The 17,688-nt window shown below is 52.4% G+C and overlaps 1 protein-coding gene across 32 annotated transcripts in view; it reads left to right on the top strand.

Annotated features, from left to right (window-relative positions):
* The window catches only part of NRXN2 (neurexin 2), a 285,739-nt gene that overhangs the window by 137,447 nt on the left and 130,604 nt on the right, over positions 1 to 17,688 (top strand). For 23 of the 32 annotated variants that reach the window (XM_033136171.1, XM_033136170.1, XM_033136168.1 and 20 more), the window contains 4 exons: positions 179 to 563; positions 1,976 to 2,166; positions 2,864 to 3,037; positions 5,492 to 5,611. In XM_033136171.1, the coding sequence (XP_032992062.1) occupies positions 179 to 563; positions 1,976 to 2,166; positions 2,864 to 3,037; positions 5,492 to 5,611 (870 nt within the window). The remainder of the gene's footprint in view (positions 1 to 178; positions 564 to 1,975; positions 2,167 to 2,863; positions 3,038 to 5,491; positions 5,612 to 17,688) is intronic. The other 9 variants (XM_033136165.1, XM_033136173.1, XM_033136175.1 and 6 more) reach the window with 1 other exon arrangement.

Here is a 17,688-nt window from a genome sequence, read left to right as displayed (position 1 = left end):
GAAAGACAATGAGCAGGAAGGAGCTCTGCCCAGCCTGATCAAGGGAGTTCTGTCCCGTTTTGGCCATGGCCTGAGATCTTGTGGCAACCGTGTGTCCTGTCCCCCCGCCTTCTGCCCAGCACCCCTTCCTGGCTCCATTTTAACAGTGTGCTCCCCTTCCTACTGTGCTTGGCCCAAGCAGGGCAAATGGCCGGCGCCCACACCCGCCTGGAGTTCCACAACATCGAGACAGGCATCATGACAGAGCGGCGCTTCATCTCGGTGGTGCCCTCCAACTTCATCGGCCACCTCAGCAGCCTGGTCTTCAACGGGATGCCCTACATGGACCTCTGCAAGAACGGGGACATCAGCTACTGTGAGCTGAACGCCCGCTTCGGCCTCCGCAGCATCATCGCCGACCCCGTCACGTTCAAGAGCAAAGCCAGCTACCTGGCGCTGGCCATGCTGCAGGCCTACGCCTCAATGCACCTCTTCTTCCAGTTCAAGACCACGGCCACCGACGGGCTCATCCTCTTCAACAGCGGCAATGGGAACGACTTCATCGTGGTGGAGCTTGTCAAGGGGTGAGGGGTCCACAGGGGGGCGCTGGGGGCTCCCGTCCACATCTTGCCAGACCTAGCCAGAACGACCTCTTGTACACACACCTCCTGGCCCACCCACACCCCAGCGACATGAGCAAGATCTATATACCAGGGCTCAGCAAGGTTTACCTCGCCTGGGCCAGTTCACTCCAGCGGAGATCCCTTCTTGGCCCATGATTTCCGGTGTCGGCGTCTGCAAATACACAATTTCTGGCGTCTGTGTCTGCACAGACACAATTTTCGGCACTTCGGAAGCAAGTCTCTGCGCCGCGTTACACCGGTTTAGTGCAGCATGCAGGGACTCGCCGAGTGGGTGGCTTGGTTTGGGGGAGGCTCGTGGGCCAGTTTAACAACCCCTGTGGGCCGCATGTGGCCCATGGGCCTTAGGTTGCCTACCCCTGATGTACACCATCCCTACAAATCCCACCTGTCAGCCAGAGTGCTGCCCCCTCCTGCCTTCTGCCTCAGGCAGCACAGCCAAGATGCCTGCATAAAGGCCTTGCCTGGTGCCTCAGGGTCTCTTTCCCCGCCTCACGCACTTCGCTGATGGATGACTTGCGTTTCTAGCCCACTTTTCCTCCAAGCAGCCCCAGGTTGCGTACAGGGTTCTCCCTCTCCCCACTTTATCCCCACAACAACCTGCGAGGTGGCTAGGCTGAGAGAGGCAGTGACTGGCCCAAAGTCACCATCCAGTGATCTTCATGGCCGAGTGGGGGATTTGAACCCTGGTCTTGGTCCGACACTCTTTACTGTCGCAGCATGCTAGTTGCTTTCATCCTCTCCAGGCCCTGACTGGACACTCATATTTGGAGTCTACTGGGACTGGCAAAGTTCCAGTTACAAGCCACTCTGAATATTTGGGGGAAGGGACAGTTGCTTTGCGTACAGAAGATCTCGGATTCAGTCCCTGGTGCCTGCAGTTAGAAGGACCAGGTAGGAGGTGGGACTCTAGAGAGCCCTTCCCAGCCAGCATAGAGAAAAGAGGCTGCCACTTCTTCATTATTTTGCAGTCTACCTACAACCATGTCTGTTGCTCATTTGCCAGAGGGGGGCGGCAGGGGGTGAAGGGGGAGCTGTGCACTTAAGCTGGGAACAGCTTAACACACACACACACACACACACACACACACACACACACCGGAAATCTTGAAAAACCAACACCCTGCTTGCTGTGTGGCCAGGGAGAGGCCCGTTTATTCAATCCCAGGCATTCAGGAAATGCAGGACCCATTGGTAGACGACCCCATGTGCTTGGTGGACTGTGCTTGACTTATGGGCCTGTCACGTGTGGCTGGTGCTGGGAAGGCTCTTCTGCCTGCAGGGGGGTGAGGTCAGGCTGGACAACCCTTTTGATCCCCTGCCTTCCCCACCCCCCACCCCGCTTTTTCTTGCAGGTACATCCACTACGTCTTTGACCTGGGTAACGGGCCCTCGCTCATGAAGGGGAACTCGGACAAGCCGGTGAACGACAACCAGTGGCACAACGTCATCGTGTCCCGCGACACAAACAACGTGCACACGCTCAAGATCGACTCTCGCACCGTCACACAGCACTCCAACGGTGCCCGCAACCTGGATCTCAAGGGTGAGCTTACCAGGCCGGCCTGGCTTGCAATACCCTATCTTGGCACTAGAGGGCAGCCTCCTTGCAGTTTATGGGAATACGCTGGTGCGTTTGGAGTGGAGGTCCAGTCCCCTGTGCCCTGTCAAAATGGACACACGTTTCGCAGCTCCACTATGTGGCACTAGGGGGCACTGTGCTGCCAAGTTGGGTGGGGGACAGTTTTAATCAGCCTACGGTACATTTATAGCACCCCTTTATTGTTGTTTTAGGCAGTTGCTCTGTTTTGTTGGTCTGATTTTTTGTGGGTGGGGGGTGGGTGGCTGCTCAGGAATGAAACGAAACAGCAGCAGTGATGCCCCAAGCCAAGAGCATCTACCCCCCCCAGGACAGTCCAGCAGGCACACCCTTCCCCTTCCTTGGCCTGTGCAGATTTGCTGCTGTCTCTCATCTTCCTCTAGACTTGGTGGGCTTGTTTTGCATTGTGACAGTGACATCTTTTTATGCTCAAGAGTTGATTTGATAGCTCTTAAGTTGACAGGATCTGACCAGCTTCCCTTTTCTCCAACCACAACCATGGTCATACCTCCCCCCCCCACCACCACTACCAAAACACACACAGCCACACAGGCCTTTGGGCATTTGCTGTGGGGCGGGGGGGTGAACCGGGAGGTGCAGCCTGGGGTCTCAGGGCCCCTCATGTGTTCGTTCCACCTTGCAGGGGAGCTGTACATTGGAGGCCTGAGCAAAAACATGTTCAACAACCTGCCCAAGCTAGTGGCCTCGCGGGACGGCTTCCAGGGCTGCCTGGCCTCCGTGGACCTCAATGGCCGACTCCCGGACCTCATCGCTGACGCCCTGCACCGGATCGGGCACGTTGAGAGGGGCTGTGATGGTAAGGGGGTGGGGGTGTACGGTGGGCCAGGTCTGATTGGGAGCAGGGAACAGGTTAAGCACACACTCCCCTTCTCTGCTGCTTTTCTGTTCGAAATCCCTTTCCCTCACACCTGACCCAGCTTTTCTTTCTTTCCTTTTTTAAAAAATGTGCTCATTTCCTATAACCCAAGAGACTGTTTCCTCTGGAATTTGCATTCTTCCATTAACTTTGTCACCCAGGCAGTGGCTCTGCCAAGCAATGGTGCTCCCTTCTTGTCCTCCCAAATTTTCAAGGCTCGAATAGCAATTTTTCTGACTTTGAATGTAATTGCTGCGCTAGCCAGCCCCGTGCAGACTCTGCCGACAAGGCCATGGAGGCAGGGGATAGCGTCTGGGAGGCAGCGAAGCCTTATTTGCATCCCTAGTGGGCTGCTCTTGTGATGTCTTGCTTTGTGGTCCCTGGCCTCCATTCCTACCCACCCCCAAGCTGGGTTTTTTTTTCATTAAAAAACAACAACACCCTCATTTCATTTTTGCAGTAAAGCAAGAATGCACAAATGCAGTATTTCCTCCTTTCTAAATATGTTTAGCTGGAACATCCTTGTGTTGCTAAGAGCTTTGAAGAGAATCACATTCACCTTGAACTGGCCTTTGGTGCACCAGAGCTGAGAGGTGGCTGCTGACGTTCCCCAGAGTCCTCCTGGATCAGATGAAAGGGAGCCCACGCAGTCCCACTTTACATTTCTCACAGGGGCAAGGCGGAGGGAAGTCCATGAGCAGAACAGCAGCAGAGCTCTCCCCACTCAGGATACCAGCTAGCACTCTAGGGCAGAGAGTTGGTCTAGATGGGCCTTTGGCCTGATCCACCAGAACTCCTCTTGTGTCCTTAGGACCAGGAAGCTAGAACATAGCGATCATGGCTAGTAGCCATTGATAGCCTCATCCTCCATGAAATTGTCTAATCCTCTTTTGGTGTCTATCTTGTAGGAGGGAGTTCCATAGTTTAGCTCATACCAAGAACAAACTTAGTTGGTCTCTAAGGTGCTACTGGAAGGAATTTTTTTTTATTTTTTATTTTGTTTTGACTATGGCAGACCAACACGGCTACCTACCTGTAACTAAAATGTCCCAGACAGTGTAACCTTTCCTCATTTGTCTTCAGGCCCCTCCAGACATCCTTTCCCCTTGTGCATTCAGGATGATTTGTGCTCATGATGGACCTGGGGCAGTTTGATGTGATACCTGCCTGCAATTTTTTTTAGGGGGGAGGGCAGAGAGGCTGCTTTGTTTCTGACGAGTGCATGTCCCAGAAAGTCCTGCTGAAATCCCGTAACTTCTTACACCACCCAGGCTCTGGTTTGTTTTTGGTCCTGCTTCCGTTGCGCTGCGGTGCAAAAGGGGGCCTTCCATATGGCAACCATGCAGCAGCAGAACATGGAGGAAGGAATGTGGACAGGAGCCCTGCCTTGGCAGCTGCACCAGCAGACTCCTGTTCGCTAGTGCAGGCTGCTGCTGTGGCCAGGATGCTGAATGGAGCACCTGGATGTGCACCTATTACACCTGTGCTGACGGAGCCGATCAGCTACCAGACCAGCATTTAAGGCCTTGTTGTTAACAGCTGAAGCCCTGAGCAACTAGAGACTAGATTACTCGACAGGCTGCCTGTCCCTGGATCACTTAGATTGTCTGGAGAAGTCTGGAGAACATCACAGGGTAGTGACCTTTCCTGTCATTGCCCCCACACATGGCATGATGCCATGATACTCTCTCCCCTGCGTGAAGCAGCCTCCCTTCCACTGGCTTCGGGAGACTTATAAAGACATAACTTTACCTCCTGGCTTTTTCCTGACCCACAAGGCTGGGGCCCTCTTGCATTGGTTTGAATCCCATGGAGTTGTGCTTTATTGCCTTTTATAAGCCCTCACATGTTTCTATTCTGCTGCTTTTCTTGGTTTCAATGGTATTGGGGTTTTTGTTTGTTTGTTTGTTTGTTTTAACAAAATAAAATTGTTTGCCATATAGATATTTTAAAAATACTAAGCTGTTTATAAATGCCTCTACGTTAATGAACAGGCTAGCACTTCAGAACAACTAATAAAGTGGAAAAGTGTATGGAAGGCCCAGTATAAATCCACTTCTAATGCAGAATATATCCCCACCCCACAAAAAAACCCACCCAGTCTGAAGGAATCCCCAGTCAGCCGCGGGGCTGCAGAATCGTGCCTCAGCTGCTGCCTGAGCCATCTTCAAGGGCAGCCCCACATGGAGAGGAGGCCAGCAGCCCACGTAACAACTGTGAGCCAATCAAGGAAGAGGTGCAGCTGATTAGACAAGCTGTGATGGTGGCGATGCTGCTTTCTGGGGCCTGCCACGTGGTAGGCAGAGGCAGACAAGACAAGGGAGGACTAGGGAACCCCAGAAAGCCCTGAAGTCTCCCCCTCTTGCTTTCTCTCTCTTTGGCCCCTCCCACTAGGTCCCAGCACCACCTGCACGGAGGACTCCTGCGCCAACCAGGGCGTCTGCCTTCAGCAATGGGACGGCTACACCTGCGATTGCACCATGACCTCATATGGTGGCCCCGTGTGCAATGACCGTGAGTAAGGGGGGGAGATGGGAGTGAGAGGGAGGGGAGGGGAGGGGCAAAGGGTGGAGCTTATTAGCCCCAAGGGGGGGAACACACTCTGGACGCTGAGCAAGGCAATGAACTAGTAGCACTGCTTGGGCTGGGGCTGGCATTTTGTAGACTGGAGCCTTCCTCCTCCCTTTGGGGAGTGGGCCCAGTGCTGCCCGCCTTCGCTCCTTCTGGCAGCCTGCTTCCTCAAGACTTTTTGCTGTCTGGGATAGGGAACAGAGGGCAGTCAAGTCCCCAAGGGAGCAATGGGGTGTGTGTCTATTGGCAGTCTTGTCACCAGGGCACCCAGGAAGCTTCTCAAGGTCCACGGTACCCGTGGCTAGATGAGGCTGAACAAAACAAAGGAATAAAAGCAAGCATGCGGTTGGCAAAACCACATGAGGTTCATTATTAGGAGCGACACCGTTATTATTAAAAGGTTGTTGCATTGTGCGTTCCACAAATGCATATCAGTGGAAAACGAGTCATCTCTTTGTGTCCAGAGTTAAAGTTCACACTTTATAGATAATCTGAAGGGGGGGCAGGAAGGAGAAAGTCTTATGGTACACGGTAGAGAACAAACCTCCCTGCACACGCGAACCCTCACACATACCGCTGCGGAAAAGTGGGAAGGAGTTGGAGCAACCTTCAGTGCCCCACAGCAGAGGGAGACTGTACCTCTTGTCACAGCAGAGGGCAGCACTAGGGCACTTGCTCTCATTTATGGGGCAGGGAGCTGTCAGAATGGCAAATGGGGGAATTGGGGGGTCCAAGGCTCTTCCCTGCTGCAAGAACCTTCCAAACGGCAAAGGGGACTATGAGGGAAGGGGGGATTCAGCATTGAGAACTGGGTGAAGATGGCAATGCCTACACCCCACTCAATGAAGCCCCCTCTGCCCCACTGAACAGATGGCAGCCAGAAGGTGAACTCTGCACCACTACAGCTGAATTGCACAAGCCACATACACACACCCTGACACCCCGACACATTTCATTGCTGAGCTTCTCAAACAATTGTGGCTGGTCTTGTATTGGGTTGGGTAGAACGTCTCGTCCGCCTGAGAATTTGCACCAATATCCGTAGGTGAGATTGATCTGTTTCGCCGCCACCTTCCCCAGGTTTGCCTTTGGCTCATGAGGGTGGAGTCCGCAACCAGATGCTCCAGAAAGGCAGCATCTCAAAGTGGGATAAGTAGGGGAAATGGGAGGGAGGGAGGTGGTGGGTGGGTGTCCCAAGTTATCATATCTGCCAGGAGCAAGGAACATATGGCACAAAAGTTCATGGAGGACTAAGGTTTGAGCTTGGAATCCAAAGGTGGGAAGAAAAGGGGTCTGGGTGGGCAGGGCAAAGTAAGGGCCCTCCCAGGTTGAGGGAGGACAGGTCACCTGGTGGGGGCATGGCGTCTCTTCTCCCCTTCCCCCCTTCTCAGAGGAGCCCCTCTGCAAACCCTGCTGCCACTTGGCAGTCACCATGCACTATAATTAATCTCACTTTGTTACATTATCTCTGTATGTGATGCACAACAGATTCTTTTTTTAAAATTCGCTATAAAAAACAAGGTACTAATAGTCTAGGGCAGACCATCCTACCTCCCCCAGCCCCCACCCTGTTCTGTGGAAGGCAGAGCAGCCAAAGGGCTGAGATGACAGGAGAATGAGAGGTTTTGATCTGGGGCAGGGGAGTATCTGTACTCAAAAGAGCTCCTGAGCAGTGGGAGGGGGTTTGTCTATCTGCCTGGGGGGGGGAATGAGGGTGGGCTTTTCTGGTGGGTACCTGGCAAGGAAGCCTTGGGGAGTAACTGCCCTGTTGGGTGGATGCGCTGGGGTGCATTCCAGTTCTACGCTGGGGGTTTTCCTCTTTGTGGTGCTGCTTGCAGCGGAGGGTACTTGGCTGGTATCTCTGCAGCAATGCAGGCCTTAAGGGAGACTCTCTGAGGGGTGGCTGGGAAGGAAGGGCAAGGGAACAGCTCCCTCTCCAGCACTGAGAGAACCATATTTCTCCTGCATAGTTTTTATCTTGACAGTTCCCTTGCTCAGTTTTTAACGAACAATTGCCTCCGTGCCGTGCCATGGAAGTGAAAGATGGGGAAATTGGGTTGTGTGTGGGTTTATGGGAACCTCTCCTGGCCCCTCTGAGAGCTTCCTGGAGGGAGAGGCCAGGGGCTGAATTCAACAGAGCCAGAGCACATCAGGCCAAGGCTTAATCTGGAACCTGTTTTCTATGCTAGGTGCATCTCTCCAGGAAACAGAATGTCCTGTATGTGCAGAGTGCCTTTCCCTTGCTGCTGCTGCTGCTGCTGCTGCTGCTGCTGCTGCTGCTGCTGAGCGCTGCAGCCTGGTGCCCCAGACATTTTGGTCTATTTCTCTGTAGTGACTGGGGCTGGTGGGAGTTGTCATCCAAAACATCTGGAAGGCACCAGGTTGAGGAAGGTTGCAGTAAAACAGGAATATCATCTTAAGTCCCATTGCTAAAGTCACACACAAATCAGAGATTTTTTTAAAAGCCTAGAACTAACAAGAGTAGCATTGCAAACAACATAAAAAATTAGCAGCCAACCTCTTTTCACCTGCCAAGACTAGGCTGAGCACCCCAAGGTCATACCATTGCCCACCCGGAGTCTGGCACCCAGCTCCCCACGCCACCCCCCAGCCTAGCATACATTATTACTGGTGCCAGAGTTAAATGCATTCAAGCCACCTGGCAAACAACCTCACCTTGGCCACCCACGAAACTCCCAGGCTGGAGCTGGGCTGCAATTTGTCAGGAGACCCATTTTAGTTAAATGCTCTGAGAATTTCCTTTGGCAAGCCTCTGCCTCTCCTCCCTGCCTGAAAGAAAAGGGCCCTGGCCATCGTTGGGGGTGTGTGTGCAAAATGGCTTCTGGATTCACAAAACAAAAGTTGTGCTGTTGCCGCTGCTAATTGCCAGCCCCTCCCAAGTAATGGTTGGGATAAATTCGCCACCACAATAACCCCAAGCTGCAAAATCCCCCTGCCACCGCCTCCAGCATATTTCTCTGCCAGAAAATAGGGTGGAGAATTTATGCATCTTCTGTCCAAGGAGCTCAAGGTGTCATACATTAGAAACTGAGAGCCAGTCATAGGCCCAAAGGTCACCCAGTGAGCTTCATGACTGAGTGGGGAGTTGAATCTACCCAGTCTTAGTCCAATCACTCTAAGCACCATGCCACACATTTCCCTGCCAGGCCCCAGGTAGGAGGTCTTCCCACCTTGGCATTTGTGACAGCGCCCTCAACTTCTCTACCCACAAAAGCCGCACCCCCTGCCCCAAAACATTTACTTAGCATTCTGTAGCCTCACTGGAGAGTTTTGGGTTCCCTTGAGATTTGTGATACACAAACGCACGCATGTGCATATACAAGGAACAGCATCACAGCCTGAACATTGGAAATGGAAGGAATTTTTTTCTGCTTTTGGTTAGATTCTGTGGATACGAGGTGGGAATAGTTACCTATCTTAACTATCCACATCTGAAATTTACATCTTACACCTTTAGTATAGCTTGTCTTTTCCCAGGGTGGCTAACACAACAATAAGAAGCAAAAGCAAAATATAAAATTATAATAGTGCTTTTAAAAGCATACAGTACATCAAATTAAAGCAGCAAATTGAAAGATGTAATGGCTAGTTTAAAGAGGCGGTAAAGTCAAACTAATACTGTATTAGCAGTTCTTTAAAAAGACTGGGAAAGTAGAAATGCCTTGGCCTGGTGCCTAAATGTTAAAGTAAAGAGGGCTCCAGGTGGACCTTCTAAAGGGAAGGCATTCCAAAAAGCAAGGAGCCACCACAGGAAAGGCTCTGTCTTCTCTGCTGCACTTCAGAGGGGAGGAGCAGGCCAGAGAAATGACTCAGGTGATACTGATGTTGCTCAGAGTTCCCCAACCCACTGAGCCTTCTTATCTTGGGGTCAGCCTTTCTCTGTTCATTCCCCCACCTCTGAAGCTCCTACTTGAGCTGCCTGCTCAGTTTTCCAAAATGGTCAGAGGCAGGAAAGGGGTGGGATGAGCTCTGCTCTGTCACTGCTTGCAGGCAGAGGCTCTGCATTTCTCAAACCCTATTCAGCAACCAGACATTCAACAGGCACACACACCCCAGTTGCAATGTCCCCCAATGCTAGCCAACACTTTACCTTTTGAATGTCTTCCTGCTGAAGCACAGAGCACCTGTCAAGAGAAAGGCACTACATGCTCCTCTCTGGTGGGCCGGGGGTGGGTGTTCTGCTCCATGTGCACCTCCCCAGAGGAGGCTACATTTCAGTTTTAGGGACCCTGCCTGAGCCCCAGAAGAGGTCTGGTTGCAAACATGGACTGGGATAAATCAAGAGATAATGGGTGTGGAGGACACACTCTCCAAATCCCAGGAAGCAAGGTTGGGTTTTTTCCTTACTATCTCAAGAGTCCCTTGGGTGCGTGTTTCTGTTCCCCCTCCCCACTGAGCCCTCCTTTCCCCCACCCACCACCTCTGCGCCCTGCAGTTGATGAAACCACTTGCATATTGGGGCCGACAGCCCAATCCATTTTAATGAGGCAAGGGGCTGGCTAACGAGCTCCAAGGAGTCTCTAACAAGGCTCTATTAAGCCAGTCCCCCGAAGCGTGCCAGAGAGGAAGGGGACAAGGGTCATTCTCCTCTTCTCCCCACCCCCCACCGCAAACATACTGTTGCCCTGTATTTAAAGAAGTTGTTGTGATGGGTTCAGGGCCCTGTGACTGGAGAGCGAGTGTCCAGAATACTTTTTCCTGGTTACAACACCAGGGGGTCATCTGAAGTGCCTCTGAGCACGTGCAGGGTGACAATGCTGTACTTGTGAGCCAGAGAGCCAGGAAGCTGCACTGGCCCTGCCCATCTCTGGCATACACACACCCCTCTGGTCAAAGGCCTTGTCCCAGTTTCTGCACATCATTCTATCCAAGGAAAAGGCACTTGAGGAGGGTGGGGGTAGGGGAGAGGCCCAGAGGGCCACATCTGCCCCCCGGAACTGAACCAGGATGCAGATACAGGAATGATTGCTGTATTTGAAACAGAAAGATGAATACATCTCATCACAATGGGGCAGACAACGGCCAGGTGAGCTGTGTGCCTGCCCAGCCCACTGTACAGGTGGTGCTCACCGTTGATAGGCATTCAAGCTCCCACCCCCCCCCCCCATTTCGTAAGGTTATTTCTCTTTAAACCAGACTTGGGCCGAGTGAGGACTGCCCTTCCTAAAGCAGGACACCTGGGTACCCTGATATCAGAAGAGCCATTCCTTTCCACACCTGGCACCGGTGTCCAGCAGCACATGCCCCCCCCCACTTCTTCAATCTTCCTGCTTCCGTCTGTTCGCTAAGCTCCTGGCTGTCGCAACATGAAGGCCAGTCTTATTATAAATCAAAAAGGAGGCCATAAATAGCCAGGGCTGGTAGATTTACACAGCGAGCTGAGAAATATGGCCCAACGCGGCAAGAAACCCTGTTCACAGGTTAAGGGAGGCTATTTGTGGACCGCCTGCTTGCAGCAGAAGCCTCTTCTCCTCCTTTCTTGGCTGACTGTGAATCGGTCATCGTCGTCCCAGCCTCCTTCCCTTCTCCAACTGCACCCCAGAGGTGGCTCATGTCTCCAACCTGGGCTTCTCCAACTAGGCTTCAGATTGCGAAAAGCAGGATTTAACTGGAGGCAGCGGTGCCCAGTGTCTGCAACCTGTTTTCTGGCCTAGAACAGGACAAGGGTGTGCCTCCGGCCATGTGAAGAATGCATTCGCGCCCCCCCCCCCCACATGCCAATGGCTGCAGCCAGCCCTGGCCAGCCTCTCTGAGATTAGCTGACTCACGGGCAGCCCCTCTCTGTCTCTCCTCCTTCTCCCCTCCCCACAAAACATGAGCCCAGTCTAGATGCCTCATTTGGTTCAAAGAACATCCCCATCTCCTCCAGTCCCTGAACTGCTTCCCTAGCCCCTTGGGCCTGGCTGTCTGTCAAAGCCCAGCTAAAAAGCTGGATTCTGTCCTAGCAAAGCCGGGCAAATTTGTTCTAAATAGGAACATGGCTGTCAGTTGGGGGTGGCTCCTGTTACTTGACCTGAGTGCAGCACCCAGCTTTGGCCAGTCCTCAGGGGGCAGCAGTGGCTGTGGTTTCCCTACACTCTCTCACACAGGCATGCCCACCCTCATCATCAAATGATTGACATGACGGCATTGGGGGAAGGCAGCACAATTTGCACTCCCCCCCCCGTAGGACCCTGGGTTTGGGGGAGGGGGCTTCAACCTCTCTATCAACCCCCTATGCTCTCAGTGTCACTCTAGGTTTTTGGTTTGGGGGGGGATGTGAGGAGGAAAAATTGGCTTGGAGGACCAGACCACCAGCCCCCCAGGCTGGGAGTTGGCCACCCTTGTGGTAAACATTAAAGTGCATGGTATTAGTTTTGTTCTGTTGCCACGTATTGCATCTCTAGCCCACTTTTCCTCCTAGGAGCTCAAGGCAGCATACAGGGCTCTCTCTTTCCCTATTACATACTCAAAATGACCCTGTGAGGTAGGGTAGGCAGAAAGACAAGGAATGGCTTAGTTGGGACTTGAGCCATTTCATCCTCTCCATGGTCCTGCGAGGTTGGTAAGATGCAGAGAGAAAGTGTGTGCGAGAATGACTGGCCCAAGACCCCCCCAGCACACTTTGTGGTTGGCAATTTCAGGATGAGCTTCCCCACTTGCCAGGCGCCCTTCTTTACAGAGGGCAGCCCTCTATTTGAAGGACTGTCCAGTCCATGTCTGGTTGAAAGACAACCCTGAGAAGGGAGGCAGGGGGGGGGGCTTGAAATTCCCTGTGAGCATCAGGGTAGCAGCAGACTGAGCAGACAGGGGGCTCCAAGGCCTCTCCTCCCACACCTCTGTGGTGCAAGCTAAATATTTCTGCTGCTGATGCATCTCCCTTCTTTGGGGACAATGTGCAAGTGGCTACCTTAGTGCAAATGTGACTTCCTTTCTCACTCTCAGCCCACTCCCAGTCATAGAATGATAGAATTGTAGCAGAGTTGGAAGGGACCCTGAGGATCATCTCGCCCAAATCCCTGCAACACAGGAGAATGCAGCGGTCCCATGTGGGGATCGAACCTGCAACCTTGGCATTATCAGCACCACGCTCTAACCAACTGAGCTATCCAATTTGGAGGAGGAGGAGGAGGGATTCAACACTTGGCTGAGGCGCATGAGAGAATGTGTTCTCCAAAGCCCTGTTTAAAAAGGTTGATAGGAAGTGGAAGGATGTGTGTGCGTGTGTTTGGTCTTGTGAGGTTGTGTGTCCAGGCCAATTAGGACATGGGGGGGGGCTTCTTCCTCCCATTAGTCAGATTGTTAATGGTCTTCTGATTAGAGAGGCCAGGCAGGGTTCTGGCCCTCAGTAAAAGGGGGCACCCGAAGCGCACAACTTCAGCATTGGTGATGCGCCTGCCTTGTGCTTCAGAGCCATTAGCTGAGGCCGGAGCAGGAGCAGGTCCCTGCAGGGCATCTGAGTGGGTAAAGACTGCTGTGAGGAGGGCGGCTGCAGCACGCAGGGGGCGGCTCCCATCTCTAGGGTGTATGATGGCCTCCCTCCTTTCCAAAGAGGCCTGGTGTCAGTGTGTGAATGTGTGTGCGCGCACGCGCACACACACACACACACACTAATCCGCCCACCCTTTCTACCTAAACATGCACTGCACATCTCCTCCTCTTTGTTTACCATCCACCTTTCGAGCCTGCCCTTGGCATTTGAAAATGGGGCTCTTGTCTCTGGCTCCTTTCACGTGAATCTATGGAGCTCTTGTGTGAAAAGCAAAGGGTGGCTTTTGCAGAAACCCATTCCCTTTTGAACTGAAACATTGCACTGGAGACCTCCAGTGTCCTTGTCAGTCTGGAGGAATGACAAGTGTGTGTGTGTAGCAGCCAGCCTAGCAGGGCTGGGCTGGGCTAAAGGCAGGATCAAAGACAAGCAACCTCAGGGTTCTTTGGGGTGCTTCCCCCCCCCCCGAACATGGCTCAGCCCACTAGGCTCACCTTTCCCGCCCCGCCCGCGTGCAGCGCTGGGTGTGATTCACTTCCAGGGGAAACCTTCTGACACCCCTTCAGCCTGAATAATCAAGGCAGGTTGGAAGGCTCTCTGCATAGCAATCACAGCCCACTTAATGAACCAGGCTTTTCTCTGATTCAGGGAGAGGTGGGTGCCACGCAACCCGCAGGAACAATGTGTTTGTGATTTGTTTCTAAAAGGAGAAAGCCCCATAGATGAACCCTTTTATCTTATACAGGCACTCGGTACATGCTCAGAAGAACTCTCCTTTGTCAGGTTCCAGGGTTCAGCCTCAGTTTTAGCAGACCGCACGACTGAGTTTTAATTTTAGAGGGGTGGGAATATAATTCAAGGGTGGGGAACCTGCTGATGTCCAGCAACTACATTGAGGCCCTGAAGCCCTCTGTCTGGCTCTCGGGACTCCTCCAAGCCAGACACCCTGCTCTGCCCCATCCTCCAGTGCTTTTGCCTGCCTGCCTGGTGTCCTTGAACTGTGATAATGCAGCTTGCTTCCCTGGGTGGAAGAAGGACAGAGAGGGTGTTTGTGTGTGTGTGTGTGAAGAAACTTGATTTTTGTGTGGCTGGAATGGACAAAGCAAAGAGTCCCTTGCTCCACCCACTTCTGCCTCTGGTTCCACTTCACCATGTGCCCCCACCCCGAAGGTTGCCAATGAGAAAATGTGGCCCTCAGATTGAAAAAAGGTGTGGCTTGGGAGATGGAAAGTTCTCTACATTTGGGGCACATGGAGCTCGTTCTGCAAAGGGGCCTGGGGTTGGGAGTGTGTGTGTGTGTGTGTGTGTGCCTCTGCTTATGTGGGTGGGAGGAGGGGGGCTGAGACTGTGGGTGGGAATCAGGCAGGACAGAGTAGTTGATTTGCAACCCCTGGTGCTAAAATTAAAGGAGAGATGACATGGCTTTTAAAAGCTGCAAATTAAAGTGTCTTGAGGCTGTTATTAAGGCCTCTGCCTGGCCTGGCAGATTCCAGCAGAAAAGTGGGCAGGGGGTGGGGTCTGAAAGCAAGCAAGGAAGCAGAGAGAATTTTTTGTGGTGGGGGGGGGGGTAAGGGGGAAAACATTTTGCAGGCAATATTAAAATCTGACATAAAATTAAAACTACGTTGGCATAATGAAATTGTGTACAGGAGCTGGGAGATGGAAAACAAAGTGAAATAGTAAAGGTGTCACCCTTAATTACGCTCACCTTCCCTGCATTCCTCTGTGTGTTGCGTTGAGGATGCGGGTACAAGGGGAAGTCCAGCTCTGCCCTCCCCTTCACCCTCACTGCACAAGCCAGAGGAGGACCACCCAGTCACCTACAAGGACACATTCTCAAAATAAGCCATCTTGAACACTGCCCCCAGTTTGATCGTGTGAGCGGAAACACAAAGATTTTGTGGGTGTGGGTGCCATGGCAAAAGAAGGGTGACATTCCTCGAACCCAGCACCCAGTGGTGACAGATGCTTATGTGGGAAAAGGCAGGGAGCCCAAACAGGTGCTGGGGCCTGAGCCAAACAAAGGCGCAGCCAACTCCTTCTAGCTGCCCCACTTTGAACTCTACAAAGGCAGCATGGAGGAAGAAGGCAGTGCCACCCCCCTGAAGTGGCTCATAGAATTGTAGAGTTGGAAGAGACCATGTCCAACCTCCTGCAATGCAGGAATCTTTTTGTCCAATGTGGGGCTCCAACCCACAACCCTGAGATTAAAAGTCTCATGCTCTACCAGGCAGGCTGAGGTTAGTGGGACAGTACCCCATCCCCCCAAATGGATCAACGCCTACTGCCAGGTGCCATCTAGTCTTTCTGCTGGGGGCATGTGGCGGGTGGGAATCTGCAGAGGTCACAGGACAAACATTTCAACAGAGCATAAGAGTCCCTGTGTTGGGTCAAGCCACAAATCCATCTACCCCAGCACTCTCTTGCTGACAGGCGGTAGTCAAATGGGACCCATCCTGCTTGTGGTTTACGTTACAAGCAAGCCAGCTTAATCCTTGGGCCTGGCTCTCCAGGGTTTCAGACATGAAACCTTCTCCAACACTTCTAGGAGATGCTGCTGGGAATTGTGGGTGGGATGAGGGCTTCTGCAAACCAAGCAGCTGCTGTGCCAGCAAGGGACAGCCCTTCTCCTTCTTGGGGAGCCATTCTCTGGGAACTTCCCCAATGGACTTTTTTAACCATTTAAGTTGGTAGTCCAAACCCGCTTCAAGTCCCCAAGTCAAGTCATGTGACACATGAAATACTGTACTTATTTATTTCTCCCCTAAACTGACCACCCAACCTGCTTAGCCAATCAACCCCAAGTTCTTTTTTTTGTTTCTTGTTTTTTGGAGAAAAAGAAAATATGCTGTCCATACTCCAGAAAACCTCCTCCCATTCAGTTGTGCTCAGTTACCTTAGGGTTGGTGCTCTTAGGTCATTTTGGACTCTGGACTTAGTGATCTTACGTGGGAAGGTTTGTTTTTTTTAGGCGATGATGACTTTATTGCTTCACTTATTTCAAAATGTGCCAAGCCATCCTTGCTGCCTTTGGGGCCCCTTTCTGCTGGTTCTCTTGAGGGAGCCTTGGGCACCTCCTGCCCCAAACGCCTACTGTGAAGGTCCCACTGAGTTGCCCTAGTTTTTGGATCTTCTCCTGCTCTCTGGTGCCCTCTTTGAGGCAAGATAACAAAACAAAAAAATCCCTGAAGGCTTCAGTCTAAGGCACACAGTTGCAGTGTAAGATAGCGTTTACGGCTGTTTTATTGCCACTGTTTTAACCAATATTTCCTCACTGTTGGATCTTCCTAGTGTTTACGTTTGCCGCTTATCCTGTATTTTCTAGGAAATTGTCTGAGCTGTTTTGCCTTTGCCCCAATGTTCTTTCACCCGCGGAACTGGTTGCAAGAGGGAAAATGTAGGCCACAAGCCTTGACATCCGGGAGAGTCTAAGGAGGGGCCTCATCCACACTTCCATTCATCCCACTGCTTTCCCCCAGCAAAACCCACTTTTTAGGACTGAATTGGAACAAACGGCAATCTGCAGAAAACCCAATTGCCATTTGTTACAATTCAGCATTAAACTGCAGGTTTTTCTGGGGAAAAGCAGTGGGGCAAACGGAAGTGTGAAGGAGCCCCCTCTTTAGACTCTCCTGGATGTCACAGCCTCTGGCCTACATTTTCACTCCTGCAACAAGTTGTGGGTAAAAGAGCATTGATTCTAGTTGTCAGATAGGACAGATAGCAATTTGTATGTACACTTGTGGGGGGAAACGTGACCCGTGTGTCTTCTGTATATTTTCACTGTGCTCACCTTCTGGACGACAGAGCCACTGCTCCTGTTTTACAGGTGGGGAACTGAGGTTCGAAGGTGACACAGCAAGCCCAGATCCAAGCTCAGTACTCGATCCATGGAGCCACACGGCAGGTGTGTGTGTCCGCCCCCTGCCTCCTCTTGCCCCAGCAGAATGCAGGGCTCAAGATGGGCACCGGAGGGGGCTGTGATAACATCTGGCAGGAAGCAGCTGGTACCCGCTGAATGGCTTTGGCTGCTCGCTTTATATGCTGGCCACATGCAGGGGGAAAGGAAGAGGGGAGGGTGCTTTGCAGATTTTGTGGGGGGGGGGGAAGGGGAGAGAGCAGCTTTACCCCCTACCAGCTCCTTCAGACAATGGCAGATCCCAGTAGTTATGACCCTTTGTGTATCCCCTTGTGTGTCCCTCCCCCATCTCCACTGGATCCTTCGGATGTCCCTCCTCCCTCTCAGCTCTGCATGGCACTCTGCACAGTCTGTGGGTGAGGTGTTGCTCTCACCCTCCTTCTCTGTGGCACAGGAGTGCGGCTGGTGGAGTGAGTCTCCCTGCGGAGGTGCTGGTGCGAAAGTCGCTTTGCAGGTCCCCACCGACAAAATTGTGGGTGCTGCCTCTGGAGGCGGTGGCAGTAGGGTGCACACATGGCACCTGGACATGGTTTGTAATCTTGGTGCATACGAGACCAAAGACATGGAAGGAAGGGACCCCCCAGGGTGGCGGCGGCAGCAGCAGCAGTATCT

Source organism: Lacerta agilis, chromosome 17 (genome assembly GCF_009819535.1).
Source record: "Lacerta agilis isolate rLacAgi1 chromosome 17, rLacAgi1.pri, whole genome shotgun sequence".
NCBI lineage: Eukaryota > Metazoa > Chordata > Lepidosauria > Squamata > Lacertidae > Lacerta > Lacerta agilis.
The sequence above is the reverse complement of the archived record's forward strand: the minus strand, read 5'-3'. Positions and strand labels throughout refer to the sequence as shown.